Below are 14,195 nucleotides of genomic sequence, written 5' to 3' on the forward strand. Positions count from 1 at the left end.
TCTGATTTCAATTGTACTTTAGTAGATCAAGTCATAGAACTGTTTGATTTAGGATCATTTACATCCTACATGTGCTCACACAGATTAGAATAATAAAGGCAAGTTCACAAAGCAAGATCTTTCGCAATGCATTTCGCACACATTTTTTTTTTTTTTATCAAAATACAGGTTAGACTACTTCAATGTCCAAAACAATAACTCAAGAGTATTCACATTTCCAAGTAGGAACTAGATGAGGTGGGAACACAGGTCACTGGATACACAAAACTCACTCAAATTACAAATGATAGTTTTTTCAAAACACTAATGTAAAATGAATTCATGTTAAGGGAAATCTGGATAAAAGCTTGGGAAACAAGGACACCTCTATATGCCCAGTGTTTCCTTGGTGACTAGGACTGATTTTCCAAAAATGTTGCCCTTTTGCCTTTATTGTTTTCCTCAATGCTCTTTTCCCCATGCCAAACATGTACACATAGCCTACACTGAACAACACTACAATGAGCCATACTGCCACCTTTGAGAAACATCACGGTAAATGAGTCCTTGGTTAGCTGCGTATTCTCCGTCTCTGTAGGTCAATTTACGCTTTGCTATTTAATTGCTTTTTAAACGGCAAGCTGAATTCATTACGCTGTACATTAACAGTAATGGCTCTTTCTATATGCGTCCTCGGGAGAAATAGCAGACCATAGAGAGAAAACAGGGCCCCTCCCTTCAGTGGAAGACATGAGACAGGAGAAACACAGGCCATGATGGATTAGGACTGTTAGTGTTGCATTGGAGATTCACATTGGTGTAAATTTGGGCCTTCAGAGTCACTAAAAATGGTAGCAGTCCTAGTGCTATGACACCCGGATCATCTGGGCCACAGCCTCGTCTCCAGCCTGGTTCTGGTCCTGTTGCTCCTGCAGGGGTGAGGGGGAGAGGAAGAGGGTCAATCATTACCCTCACGCCTAATTTTAGATATGCTTCACTCAGCACTAAGCCTTTTTACTAGGGTTGAGACATCATGACTTATAGCATCAGGAAAAACACTGAATAACCAAGAAAAAACAGCAAAAGGTTTATGTTTACCAAGCTGTCATATCGTTGGATTTCAGGAAAATTTAGACTTCTGTTCTGTAGAACTGTTTAACGTTACTTCAAAGCTTCAAATTTGTCCTGTTCTAGTCAGTGAAGTACCTGGAAATATTAAATCCCAAAACATTTCTGAATAAAAATGACTTGACAAGACAAACAGGAATCATGAATCACAAGGCACGGTTCACTGCTGTTTCACAGTACTGTTCAAAAGTTTGGGGTCAGCAAGTTTTTTAAAAATGTTTTTGAAAGAAGTCTCTTATGCTCACCAAGGCTTCAGAGTCAAATGATCCTTCAGAAATCATTCTAATATGCTGATTTGGTGCTTAAGAAACATTTCTTATCAATGCTGAAAACAGTCGTGTTGCTTATTATTTTTGTGAAAAAGTAAAACAAAAAAACAGAAAAAAAATATCAGGATTCTTTGATTAACAAAGTTCAAAATTTCAGCATTTAGAAAATAGAATTTAACATTGTAAATGTATTTACTGTCACTTTTGAGCAATTTAATGCACCCTTGCTTATTAAAATGATTCATTTCTTGTTAAAAAAAACACTTTACAATAAGGTTCATTAGTTAACATTAACTAAGAATGAACAATACTTCTTCAGCATTTATTATTCTTATTTCATATTAAGTTCAACTTTTACTAATACGTTATCAATCAGGTTGTATTTGTTAACATTAGTTAATGAACAGCTGTATTTTTATTAACTGTAACAAATGAATTGCTCATTGTTAGTTCATGTTGAGAACATGTAATGTTCATACATTAACTAATATTAACTGATATAATGTAATAATGAACCTTATTGTAAAGTGTTACCAAAAAATCTTACTGACCCCAAACTTTAAAACGGTAGTTGAGTTTGTAGTTTGAGTTATTTTTCTCAGTGAACCTTTTGGAAGTCAGTCAGAATGTTTATTCAGCATAAAAATCACAACATGCGACAAAAATGAACACAGTGACGACACTGCACAGGTTAAGCCAAGCAAGAAAGTACAGTATCCACCAAACAAAACAAAACAAATGCTTCCTCAAAAAATGTAGTACACAAAACAACATAAACTATTTACATTTCAAACAAATCTCATTTCTTTTAAACTGGTTCCTCAAAAAAAAAATAAAAAAAAAAAAATATTTTCATGATTGAGCTTAGCAAACTGAGCATTCATGCTTTAACCTCCATGCTGTAAATAATAATGGTGCTTAGATCAAACAGAAACAGTCACATGATAAAGTCAGTCACATTGCATCAGTGATTCGGAAGAGCTGCATCAGTATGCAAGGAATATCAGTGTTTTCATCGTGATTATGTCATGACTGTGAAGAGATGATCTTTTTCTTGTTAAATATTGCAGAAATCCAAGTTCAGACAGGCAGGTCATAAAACACCACACGGCAGATTTTGCAGATCATGCAGTCTGTTCGCACGAATGCTTAACTAGCAATGAGACATGATGGGACAGAATCAAGCAGCCAACAAGCACAGGAAAAAGCAGGAGGTGATGTGTGCAAGAGCAGCCAATGACAGCATGGCACACCGGGAAAGGAGTGAGAATGCATCTGCTAAGCGGAGATGAGCGTCTAAGCGAGGGGCTCGGTGTGCTCGGGCAGCCAATGTGCGCTCGCGAGTTCGGTGGCATTGCAGAGGTCTTCCTGCTTGACATGGCCCTGCGCTCTCACCTGCATGGCCAAGGCCATTTCTTCTTTCTCTTTAGGTGAGAAGAAGCGTCCCCCGTCACCGCGCTTCCGCTGCATGGCGTGTTTGTGACGTGACTCGTGAAGGTATTTCTGTAGGGCAGAGTAAGGAATCAGTCTGGATATGAGACAGAATTCATTTCAAGATGCGCATCACGGCATTCAGAAGAGGAAGACTCACCCTTCTTTCTTTAGGGATTTTGCCCTCTGCCTCCAGCTTGGCACGAGCTTGCCGTCTCTTTAAGATACGATGATATTGCTTGGCATTAACATAGAGTGGCTCCTCTTCGAGCATCTCGGCTCCTGGCAGAGGGATTCGTTGGATGGCTGGCACAGCACCACCACCCGGCATCATCTGGAAGAGCGGGAAGGAAAGAAAAGGGGCACACAGGATTAATTCAATCTATGTCCAAACCTGAACAGACATAAAAATGTATTAAGAAATGTAACAACTAAAATCAATCAATCAAATCAAATTAATTAGCAATCCAGTGATCAGTCAGGTGACAGCTGATGTAATATGGACTGAAATTTGATGACACACTAGCGTGAGAAAAGGACACCCACAGAACAGCTGAGTGGATCATTTGTGAAGAGGCGACAGGCAGATATCATCCTGACACCTGAATCAATGCTAAATATTAACAGAGCAGATGGAGGTCGCCACTTTCCACTTGCTTCTGAGTAAATCATCAAATTTTAGGAAGATTCCTGAAACTAGGATTTTTTTTTTTAATTGAAAGACACTGAATGCTATTACATATCAAAGGAATAGTTCACCTTAAAAAAAATTATCATTATTTACACCCTTGTGTTGTTCCAAACCTGTATGACTTTCTTTCTCTCATGGAACAAAAAAAGGAAAAATGTGTCCTATCCAATCTTTTTTTATATATATAATAAAGAAATTGAATCTGGGGAGTAAGTAAGCACTGTTCACAATTCATAAAAGTGGCCAAAATGACTTTATATTTCAATTCAAATCTTCTGAAGTCATGCAATAGCTTTGTGAGACGGAACAAATAAATTTGTCATTATTCATTTACAATCTTCCCCTTCACTGTATTCTTATTTCTCATTCCCACTTCAAGCATGCCACATTGTGATTAGTCAATGTGACACCTAATCATTCATAATGAAGGGTCACATCAGAAAAGGAGTTTCAATTACTTAAATTTAACCACTTTTATGATATTTTATGGTGTTTTTTTGTCATTTTGAATTTTGACAGCACCGATCCAGATTGTTTTCTGTAATAAATAACATAAAACATAAATATTAGAAGAAAAACTTAAAACACAGCAACAGAGGCAACATCATGGCAACACGCTGCTTCTACCAGACAAAACAAACAAACTAGTTAGCCTATACAATTTAAGGAACATAGAAATGTTGCCATTAGGGCTGAGCGGTATATCGAGTTTGTATGATATATCAATATATTTTAAATGATATAGAATGAGGCAATACCATTTATATCTAGGTACAGTAGTTTGATATTACGAGCAAATCTAAAAATAGCGGAGGACTCAGAGTGAGCTGCTACGGAGAAAGTGCATAATCAAATCCGTCCTAAACATGAGACAAGCTTTATATTAAGGGCTTCAAAATTACAACAATATAGTTAATGCATAGGCAATAGTTTAAAGTGGCTTGCTCCGTCCGAAGCTCTGACAGATACACATCGGATATACATTTTGCTCAAATATTTCTTGTTGTACATTAAATGTGCCATATGTAGATATTAAACCTACAAGTGTATCTCTATAGCCCTATTCGCATGGGATAAGTATTACCTGGTGACCTCTAGTAATTTGTAATAATTGCGGAGGTTGTCTGTGATCTTAATCCCGTGCGAATCGGCCATGTCTGTAATTTGTAAAGTAAAAATTCCCCTGCAAATGACCTACCATATTTTGACGAACACCGAGGTCCTGTGATAATATTAGTCCCGTGCGAATCGCCATCTCTGTTATTTGGCGGGGTCGTTTATAATTTTTTCAAGGTTTTTGTTTCCTGTGCGCTTTTTTATTCATCTTTCGTGAAGAATGGAGTTGGAGTGTTTTGATAGTATTTTGGGTGCTGGGTCATACCGCTATACACCATGATACGATACAACTATACAATTTGCAGAAAGAGAAAGCTGAAAACTATCAGAAGAGCAAAAATAAAAATAATGATTAGATGTAGATGGATGACATGTATAGCAGCATGTGGTAAGGAACATTCTTCTGTTTATGATATATCATACAGCTAGACCTATAATAACGACAAGACATTTCCAAGCAATAGCCTATTGACATCATATCCGGGAGATAAGTCAGTAATTTCGAGTAAAATCACAGGCTTTGTTTATCCCGTGCGAATGCGCCACACGAAATTCAGATGTGGGTGGGTAATTTCTAAATCACACGAGGTCCCCAGACAATACTAATCCAGTGCGAATAGGGCTAATAACAGCAGTAACTGTAAAGTGACTATTGCAATTGTGTAATCAAATGTGGACTATATAATTACTATAAGCTCAGATAAGTGAATGTGTTTTCCCTTATCTGGTATAAGGGAAAACACATTCACTCATCTGAGCTTATAGTAATTAACATTTAGTCTGTGCTTTTGTTTTAATTTATTTAAATTTTTAGTTTAGTGAATTCAGTGCAGTAATGTGACTTTAGAATTTTTTGCATATAACAGCATAGCCTACATGGTTACATTAGAAAATGTAGAAAATATAGAGATATATTGTATATTGACATTCAGCCACAAAATACCGAGATGATAACTGATATTAACAAGTTTAAGTTGAAGTACTAAAACTATTAAAACTTAAACAAAAATAAATTAAAATAGAAATATTAAAAAATAAAACTTAATAAAATGACAAAAGCACATAACAAAATTACTAAAACTTAAACTAAAATTCAAATGAAAACTGAAAATATCAAATAAAAGCTCATTTTAAAATGTAATAAATACTATAATAGGATATAAATGATAAATGAACACTGCCACAGAATAATGAAAGTCATGTGAGTTTGAAACAACATTTCAGTGAAGTAGGGCTGGGAGATATGGCAAAAAAAGATAGAAAAAAAAGATATCATAAATGTTTTCATATCAGTCGATATCGATAATTATCAGATAAATGACAAATCTTTCTTTTTTTCAAGTTTAAAGGTAGATTTTTGCTCCTGGGTGAAAGTTGTAGAAACCAGACTGTTAGTGGTTATAAACTACTCTTTATTGTAAGAACATGACAAATATTTGGTAAACAGGTGAACATTTCACAAATCTGAGGTAGGTACACTTTTTTAATTCTCTACAATTTTCTTTCCTTTTTTCCTTGACAAAATAAATATATCTTATATATTTTTTTATTTTATTTTGCTTAGTTTCTGCATGTTCTAACAGGTGATATTGTTTCAAATCATGAAACAGGTTTGTTTTACCTGATTTTATTGGCACGAATCTTTGGTACAGTTTGCCGTGCAAGCTGCAATATTAATTATATTACATATTTTGTCCCTTAGAAATGCACATTTGACAGTAGCTTGAGTTGGTGATGCAGTTAAATTTGTTAACAAAAACAGTAACATCTATAAAAATTGTAACAACCATTAAATTTTATATTATATATATTTTATATTATATATATTCTGACAGTTTAAGTTAGGGGGTCTACCATGGTTATCACAATCTAAATGTATGATACCATAGATGGAAGTAATCACCAAGGTAAAACCATAAATATAGCACGCAAAATGTAACTACACTCACCTAAAGGATTATTAGGAACACCATACTAATACTGTGTTTGACCCCCTTTCGCCTTCAGAACTGCCTTAATTCTACGTGGCATTGATTCAACAAGGTGCTGAAAGCATTCTTTAGAAATGTTGGCCCATATTGATAGGATAGCATCTTGCAGTTGATGGAGATTTGTGGGATGCACATCCAGGGCACGAAGCTCCTGTTCCACCACATCCCAAAGATGCTCTATTGGGTTGAGATCTGGTGACTGTGGGGGCCATTTTAGTACAGTGAACTCATTGCCATGTTCAAGAAACCAATTTGAAATGATTCGAGCTTTGTGACATGGTGCATTATCCTGCTGGAAGTAGCCATCAGAGGATGGTTACATGATGTCATGAAGGGATGGACATGGTCAGAAACAATGCTCAGGTAGGCCGTGGCATTTAAACGATGCCCAATTGGCACTAAGGGGCCTAAAGTGTGCCAAGAAAACATCCCCCACACCATTACACCACCACCACCAGCCTGCACAGTGGTAACAAGGCATGATGGATCCATGTTCTCATTCTGTTTACGCCAAATTCTGACTCTACCATCTGAATGTCTCAACAGAAATCGAGACTCATCAGACCAGGCAACATTTTTCCAGTCTTCAACTGTCCAATTTTGGTGAGCTCGTGCAAATTGTAGCCTCTTTTTCCTATTTGTAGTGGAGATGAGTGGTACCCGGTGGGGTCTTCTGCTGTTGTAGCCCATCCGCTTCAAGGTTGTGCGTGTTGTGGCTTCACAAATGCTTTGCTGCATACCTCGGTTGTAACGAGTGGTTATTTCAGTCAAAGTTGCTCTTCTATCAGCTTGAATCAGTCGGCCAATTCTCCTCTGACCTCTAGCATCAACAAGGCATTTTCGCCCACAGGACTGCCGCATACTGGATGTTTTTCCCTTTTCACACCATTCTTTGTAAACCCTAGAAATGGTTGTGCGTGAAAATCCCAGTAACTGAGCAGATTGTGAAATACTCTGGCACCAACAACCATGCCACGCTCAAAATTGCTTAAATCACCTTTCTTTCCCATTCTGACATTCAGTTTGGAGTTCAGGAGATTGTCTCGACCAGGACCACACCCCTAAATGCATTGAAGCAACTGCCATGTGATTGGTTGATTAGATAATTACATTAATGAGAAATTGAACAGGTGTTCCTAATAATCCTTTAGGTGAGTGTATATGGGTTCTATGGTATTTGTTATTAAAAACAGTAGCCTGAATACATTTATTATAAATACAAATGCACAAGTGCTATAGCTTAATAACAAAAATACTTTCTGCCACAATAAAATTGTGCAGTTAGTGTTACTACAGTAAATCCATCGTAAATGATGGTGATTTGTAGATTGAAAATTCTAACTGGATCATTCATTGCACAATGTTTCTTGTGTTTGTCAGTGCTGTTGAGAATGTCAGCACTGTTTCGTCTGGCTTTAAACTAGTTTAAATCACCAAGACATTTGTGTTCTTCGTTGAATTTCAGCGTTGTTCAGTGTTGTGTGTAACGCAACTACTTTTTCGGGTAAAAAGTAGTGTAACGCGCTACTACTAAAAATTTGGTAACGAAACGTAGTTCCTTTTTCAATTCGGCGCAATGTTACTTTTCCCATGGATATATTTGACAGCGACACTGCCTCAGCTGCGCGCTTGAGAGAAGAGAACTGTTGAGAACTGAAGAGAACGATTTAGTTTCATATTTATGTTTAAATTAAATAAAATAAAAATTTTGCGCAATATATCGGGAGACAAATGGAGTGGGCAGACATGATTTTGACCACTTTATTAAGTTTGTTTTTGTAGAAAGCCTTTCTTTAAAGTGAATTTCGTTTTGTATTAATTGTATCTTAATTTTAATCAATGTTTTATTAACCAATTGCCTGAATTTAATAAATAAGAAGTAAATTAAAGAAAACTATTTAGTTTCATATTTATGTTTAAATAAAATAAATAAATAAAATATTTAATCTATGTTGATTATATGAAAAGTGAAAAGCATGAGTAAGATCATAATTTTGCGCAATATATCGGGAGACAAATGGAGTGGGCAGACATGATTTTGACCACTTTATTAAGTTTGTTTTTGTAGAAAGCCTTTCTTTAAAATGAATTTCGGTTTGTATTAATTGTATCTTAATTTTAATCAATGTTTTACCAACCAATTGCCTGAATTTAATAAATAAGTAAATATAGCATGCAAAATAATCATGACATGGAGGCACCAGCGCGTGAACTAAAGCTCGTCTCCATACTGTAAATGAACCGAAACTCAGATAAGCTACTTGTCTCACAGACCTGAGAAATATATAGAAAGCTTGAATATGTATACTTTTAAACAAAATATATTTTTTTCTCTCAAAATCTCTTTTTTTTCTCCTACTCCCAGTGAGTCGTATGTCTGAAAACTAAGCTTATGTCTTCTATATCATTTTGTCCTACGCTATCAAGATGCGATTCGCACCGGTGTTGGAGAGCAGGGAAGCTTTATTGGCTGTTGCCGAAATTTAAAGTTTGGTGGATAGGGGGAGCGGAGCGGAGAGAAGCGGCGCGGGCGCTCTGCTCATCGCGGAGTGTCGCACTCTACCCCATGATGCAGAGCCGGCTGAGAATAAAAACAGAGAAGTTGCCGCACACAGCAGCGCCAATGAGAAGGACTTTTTTCTTTTGAAATTGATACTATTTTTTATAATAAAGAGCACAAAAGAAATACCTGTTATGTCCTCCATAATATAACTTTATGTCTACATATTTAGGATACAGATATTGTCTACAGATATTGGGTTCTGCCCAAAGTCAAGCAACATAAAAGTAACGAGTAACGTAAAAAGTTACTTTCCAAAGGGGGTAACTAAGTAAAGTAACGGATTACTTTTTTTAAAAGTAACGAGTAACGAGCAAACACTACTTTTTAAAAGTAACTTCCCCAACACTGGCGCTGTTTACTTTAGTAGGGATGAGTCACGATTTTCAAATATTCGATTAGACATATTTCCCAGTCCTTAGGTGAACTATCCCTTTAAGGTAAAATCATTTGTACAAATCTATTTACTTTTCAGAAGGTTGGATCAGCACGTGAAAAGGCGAGTCCACAAGCAAGGTGATTGAGTTTTAACACAGCATGCACCCTCCTACACCTGTGATGACTAATGAAGGGGACGGTTTAAGTTTGTTAGATACCTCATCAGGAGGTCTTACCATGACCATTCCCCCAGTGTTCACCATGTTTCCGGATACAGGCAAGGTAACGGTGACTGTGCCCTGCCCGCTGTTGGTTGTGGAGGTGTTAGCGGCCCCTGCTGCCTGGACAATCTGAGTGCCTGCCAGGGAGCCTGCTGGGATGGTGATCATGCCTATGGAGGGGAGGGAACTATTAGTCCTCACCTGAATAACCTTCAGTATAATGGCATATTCATGTTTGTTAAAACCCTGATTGATCATCTAGTTTATCTTGTTCATGTCTGATTTAATGTTTGCTGAAGACAGATAAGCCAGGTATAGGTACTGTATTTAAATACCCTGCTGCAGAACTGTGCCATCAGCGTTCACAGGCTGGTATACAATGGTCTGTCCTTCAGCTGTTTGGGCAACCTGCTGTCCTTGTAATGTTATCTGCTGCCCCTGTAATACAGAATACACATTAATTTACAGTTCATACAACAAAACCAGTGTAAAGTAATCTGAGAAATCTGCCTTATACCAATAGCACAAACTAGTCATTATAGTTGTTATGACAGCATTCTCTTAATTCATGCACAACATAACAAATCAGTGAAAAAATAAAGTACAACGTTCCCACACCATTTTCACCCCGATGTTATTAATTTGCATAAGTGTTCTAGGTTTGGAATTGTTAGTTACATTCAAACTAAACAGACCAGAGAAAAGATTTAAGTGTGTTTGAGACCTGGTTCTGGCCCGCGGTAATGGCAGTCTGGGGCTGCTGTATGATGAATTGTTGAGTCTGACCCTGCTGACCCTGCAGCTGCAGAGTTTGACCTCCCTGCAACTGAATCTGACCCGGCTGAACCAACTGGATCTACATTTACACATTAAAAAAAAAACATTGATTACAATAACAATGACAACAGAGACGAATTTAGATCATTTTACCTTGAAATATAAACCATTGTTTCATATAAAATGAGCATTAATAATAACAACAAAGGGATATTAAAGGTCCCATGACATGCTACTTTTTGTAGGCTTTAATATAGGCCTTAGTGGTCCCTAGTACTGTATCTGAAATCTCTTTCCAAAAATTCAGTCTCAGTGCAGAATTATAGCCACTATAAGCCAGTCCCAGAATGAGCTTCCTTCAGACGGGCCGTTTCGGTGTCTGTAGCTTTAAATGTTAATGAGGAGGAGAAAGGCGGCGTAAGGTGGAGGGTGGGTGTGGCCTTGACCATCTGCGGCAACGGTAGACCATGCATGTTTACATTGGATATATTGCAATGGCACGGAGACACGCAGTCGTTCAAGCATTTCAGTTTGACCCAGAATCTGATCCAGATGGAGAAGCAACGGATGAAGAAGTTGCAACTCAGCAGCTCCAGCAGGACGTTTCCGAATGGTTAGTTTAAAATATTATGTCTGGATACGGTACTTTATTTGGATGGTTTAGTTATTATCATGTAGCTAACGCTAACCTACTGTTGCCTTTTCACGGGAGATCTGTAACGTCTGTAATTTATATTATTACAATTACATCAAGCTCTGCGATCTTGAAATGCGGATATCGCGCGCGCCATATAACCAACAGGAAAACGCTATCCAAATAACAAAGAAGTGTACAACACTCGCGTTACAGTGTGTGTATTCACACACATACTTGATGCTGTCTACCTTTACATTAGCGCAAGTAACTGCATAGCTAATACAGCCACATTCTACGTGTAACAAGCTAGGTAACCATAAACAGTAAAGCAACAACTTGTATCATTAGTTGACTTACTTGTCCGAGTTGTGTAACGTTAGCTGAGCCAAAGAGAGTTGGTACTGATCCAGACTTTAGTTTCAGACGTTCAGCAAGCCCAGCTCTGTATTAACCCCTCGGTGTTCATTTGTACATCCAATTATTGAGCAATTATTATGCTTCGCTCGCTCAAAAGCCATGATATCTCTCGTGGACAAACTAAAATCGCGCACGCGCGTTCCTACTTCCTAGCTCATTTTCTCATGGGCGGAAAATATTCTCTGGGCGGGCAAAGCAGAGACAGGGGAGGTAACATTCCTCCTTATAACGTCATAAGGAGGAGATTCAAGATCAGCGCGATTGAGCTTCCATTTTCTCAAAGGCAGAGAAAGATAGCAAAAGCTCGATTTACACCGATTAAAATTTCTAGAAACTCGGGGACCATATACAGGCTAGGGGAAGTCATATTAATGTTAAAAAACCTCAGAAAGTGAAAATTTCATGTCATGGGACCTTTAAGATAATTTTACTGTTAAGTATAATAATAATAATAATCATTATCCCCATCCATTTTTTCATAAAATATGTGCAATATTAACATAACAATATCAGAGGGATATGTAGATAATTTTGCTGTTCAGTATAATAGGACAATCTACAGATCTATTTAGGGAGACTTTCCCACAATGAGGAGTGTTGATGGCACTTACCTGCTGAAGGCCTTGAGCTCCAGACACAGGCAACTGCATGATGGTCTGGCCCTGAGCTCCAGACATGGCTTGTACCATGATGGGCTGACCTGAGGATGTAATCAGCTGCCCGCCACTCACCTGGACCATCAATGGCTGACCCTGGACCTGAGCGCACGCATAAACAGAAAGTTAGCATGGTGAGATAGATATTCAACACAATATTAGACCTGAACATGCAGCTTTAGGCATTACACAGGACATACATCACTGTTTATGATGGAAATGATTGATTTTAATGGCCATGTTGTTCCAGTTACGTTACAATACATTTTATTACTGTTTTATCATTTCTACAGAAAATGACCCAGACTGGTGGTAATGGCTAGAATGAGGGAGCTAGAATTTCATGTTTCAACATGATAATCAGACAACCATGCAGTTCATCCAAAATCCATACAGTGCTGTGAACTGATCAGTATAAAGTGGTGATTACATGCAACTGATCTTATAGTAATGCCTCCATAGTTACTCCACAAAATCTTTTTAAATTCTGTTCCAGACACATTAAAAGACACAAATTATTCTTCTTGAAAATGTGTCCCAAGCAGATGCTTTGATGCCACGGATCACGATTTGCTGTAAGTGAAAGCGAGGCATGCTGGATGAGCTCACATCCTCGCAGACAGTGTGACATGACGCATGCAACATCACAAGCCTGAAGGTCGGAGTTCACACAACTACCTGGAGCGTCTGCACTTGCTGGCCTGTTGCCGTAGTGACAGGTGCTTCTGTTTGCAGCTGTACTGCAGTTACCGTCCCCTGAGCCTGTGGACAATCCCACATCACACTTTGCTCTGCATTCTCTTTTACAGAAATGCACTTTGTTATTTTATACTTCCTAATCTAATCCCGTAATTCACACTGCCCATTTCTGATATTCTGGACCAGTGGTTCTCAACAGATTCACAATCAAAAAATGGTTTAGCAACTTTTTAAAGGGAGGATATATATATATATAGAGAGAGAGAGAGAGAAAGCTGTGATTAATATAGTGATTGCGAACTGGGTGTGTTTGTGTCACATTAACTTTGTTTTTATCAGGACTGACATATTTCATTTCAAAGGAGAGAGACTGCAGGCCAGTTCAATACTATTTACTCAGTCCTTTCCTTGAATTGGTAACCACTTCCTGAAGTAGATTACTCACTTATTTTAAAAAATACTACTGCACCTTATACACATCTGCAGTACATACAGTAAAATGTAGAATTTAGACAAGTTTATTTTTAAATGCCTGAAAAAAACTAACAAAATCAAACACACAGTCATGGTCCTTTTTCCCACAGTGAAAGTCACTGATTAAACAGTAAGCTGTTTACATTGGCTCTTACCTGCTGCTGGATTTGCCCATTGGCAGCTTGCACCACTATTTGATCCCCGGTTGTAGTTGTATATTGCTCCATCTCTCCTTCCTCACCTAATTTGTCATAAAAACATCAAATAAATAAATAAATTAGGTGCAAGGCGTTTCCTACTTATTATTCAGCACAAGAACAACTAAGTTAGCAGTCTTCTATGAAATTATGACTTATGTCTGGTGTCGTGATGGCTGCAGGTTTTGGCCAGAAGCCAGCTGTATTTTGAGACTGAATGTTTCCTTATTCAAGGTATGAAGGTATTTAACATTATGAACAACATCTTATATTACATTCTGACTGTTTGTCTGATGTTTTTAGCTACACACACACCAAGTAAGTGGCTGAAAAGTTGACAAGAAGGTCTGAATAATTCACAAATTTGCAGAATTTCACGAACAGTTGCTCCTTGTTATGGGCAAACCAAGGTAACTGATATGCTTTTTAATTAGTTCAAAACAGCCCCTATTTCACAAACATTTGCAGGTCTGTCTTTGTTTTCGACAGCTTCACTAACAGTATCATTCATGTCCAGTGTCCGTTCTCGCGCGCGTATAGCTTATGGCTCGCGCTCTCTACCTCTCGCATAATT

The 14,195-nt window shown here is 37.7% G+C and overlaps 1 protein-coding gene across 12 annotated transcripts in view; it reads right to left on the bottom strand.

Annotated features, from left to right (window-relative positions):
• nfyal (nuclear transcription factor Y, alpha, like) overlaps positions 1 to 14,195 on the bottom strand; it is a 14,607-nt gene continuing 412 nt past the window's right edge. The window contains exons 2-10 of one of the 12 annotated variants that reach the window (XM_079897406.1): positions 13,580 to 13,665; positions 12,930 to 13,013; positions 12,207 to 12,353; positions 10,489 to 10,620; positions 10,100 to 10,202; positions 9,780 to 9,934; positions 2,968 to 3,141; positions 2,772 to 2,879; positions 4 to 908 (exon numbers count right to left, since the gene is read on the bottom strand). In XM_079897406.1, coding sequence (XP_079753532.1) covers positions 846 to 908; positions 2,772 to 2,879; positions 2,968 to 3,141; positions 9,780 to 9,934; positions 10,100 to 10,202; positions 10,489 to 10,620; positions 12,207 to 12,353; positions 12,930 to 13,013; positions 13,580 to 13,665 — 1,052 coding nt within the window. In that variant the 3' untranslated portion in view covers positions 4 to 845. Of the gene's footprint in view, positions 909 to 1,988; positions 2,880 to 2,967; positions 3,142 to 9,761; positions 9,935 to 10,099; positions 10,203 to 10,488; positions 10,621 to 12,206; positions 12,354 to 12,926; positions 13,014 to 13,579; positions 13,666 to 14,081; positions 14,133 to 14,195 lie in introns of those variants that run through there. The other 11 variants (XM_079897404.1, XM_079897405.1, XM_079897403.1 and 8 more) reach the window with 11 other exon arrangements.

Source organism: Squalius cephalus (genome assembly GCF_949319135.1).
Source record: "Squalius cephalus genome assembly, chromosome: 16".
Lineage (NCBI taxonomy): Eukaryota > Metazoa > Chordata > Actinopteri > Cypriniformes > Leuciscidae > Squalius > Squalius cephalus.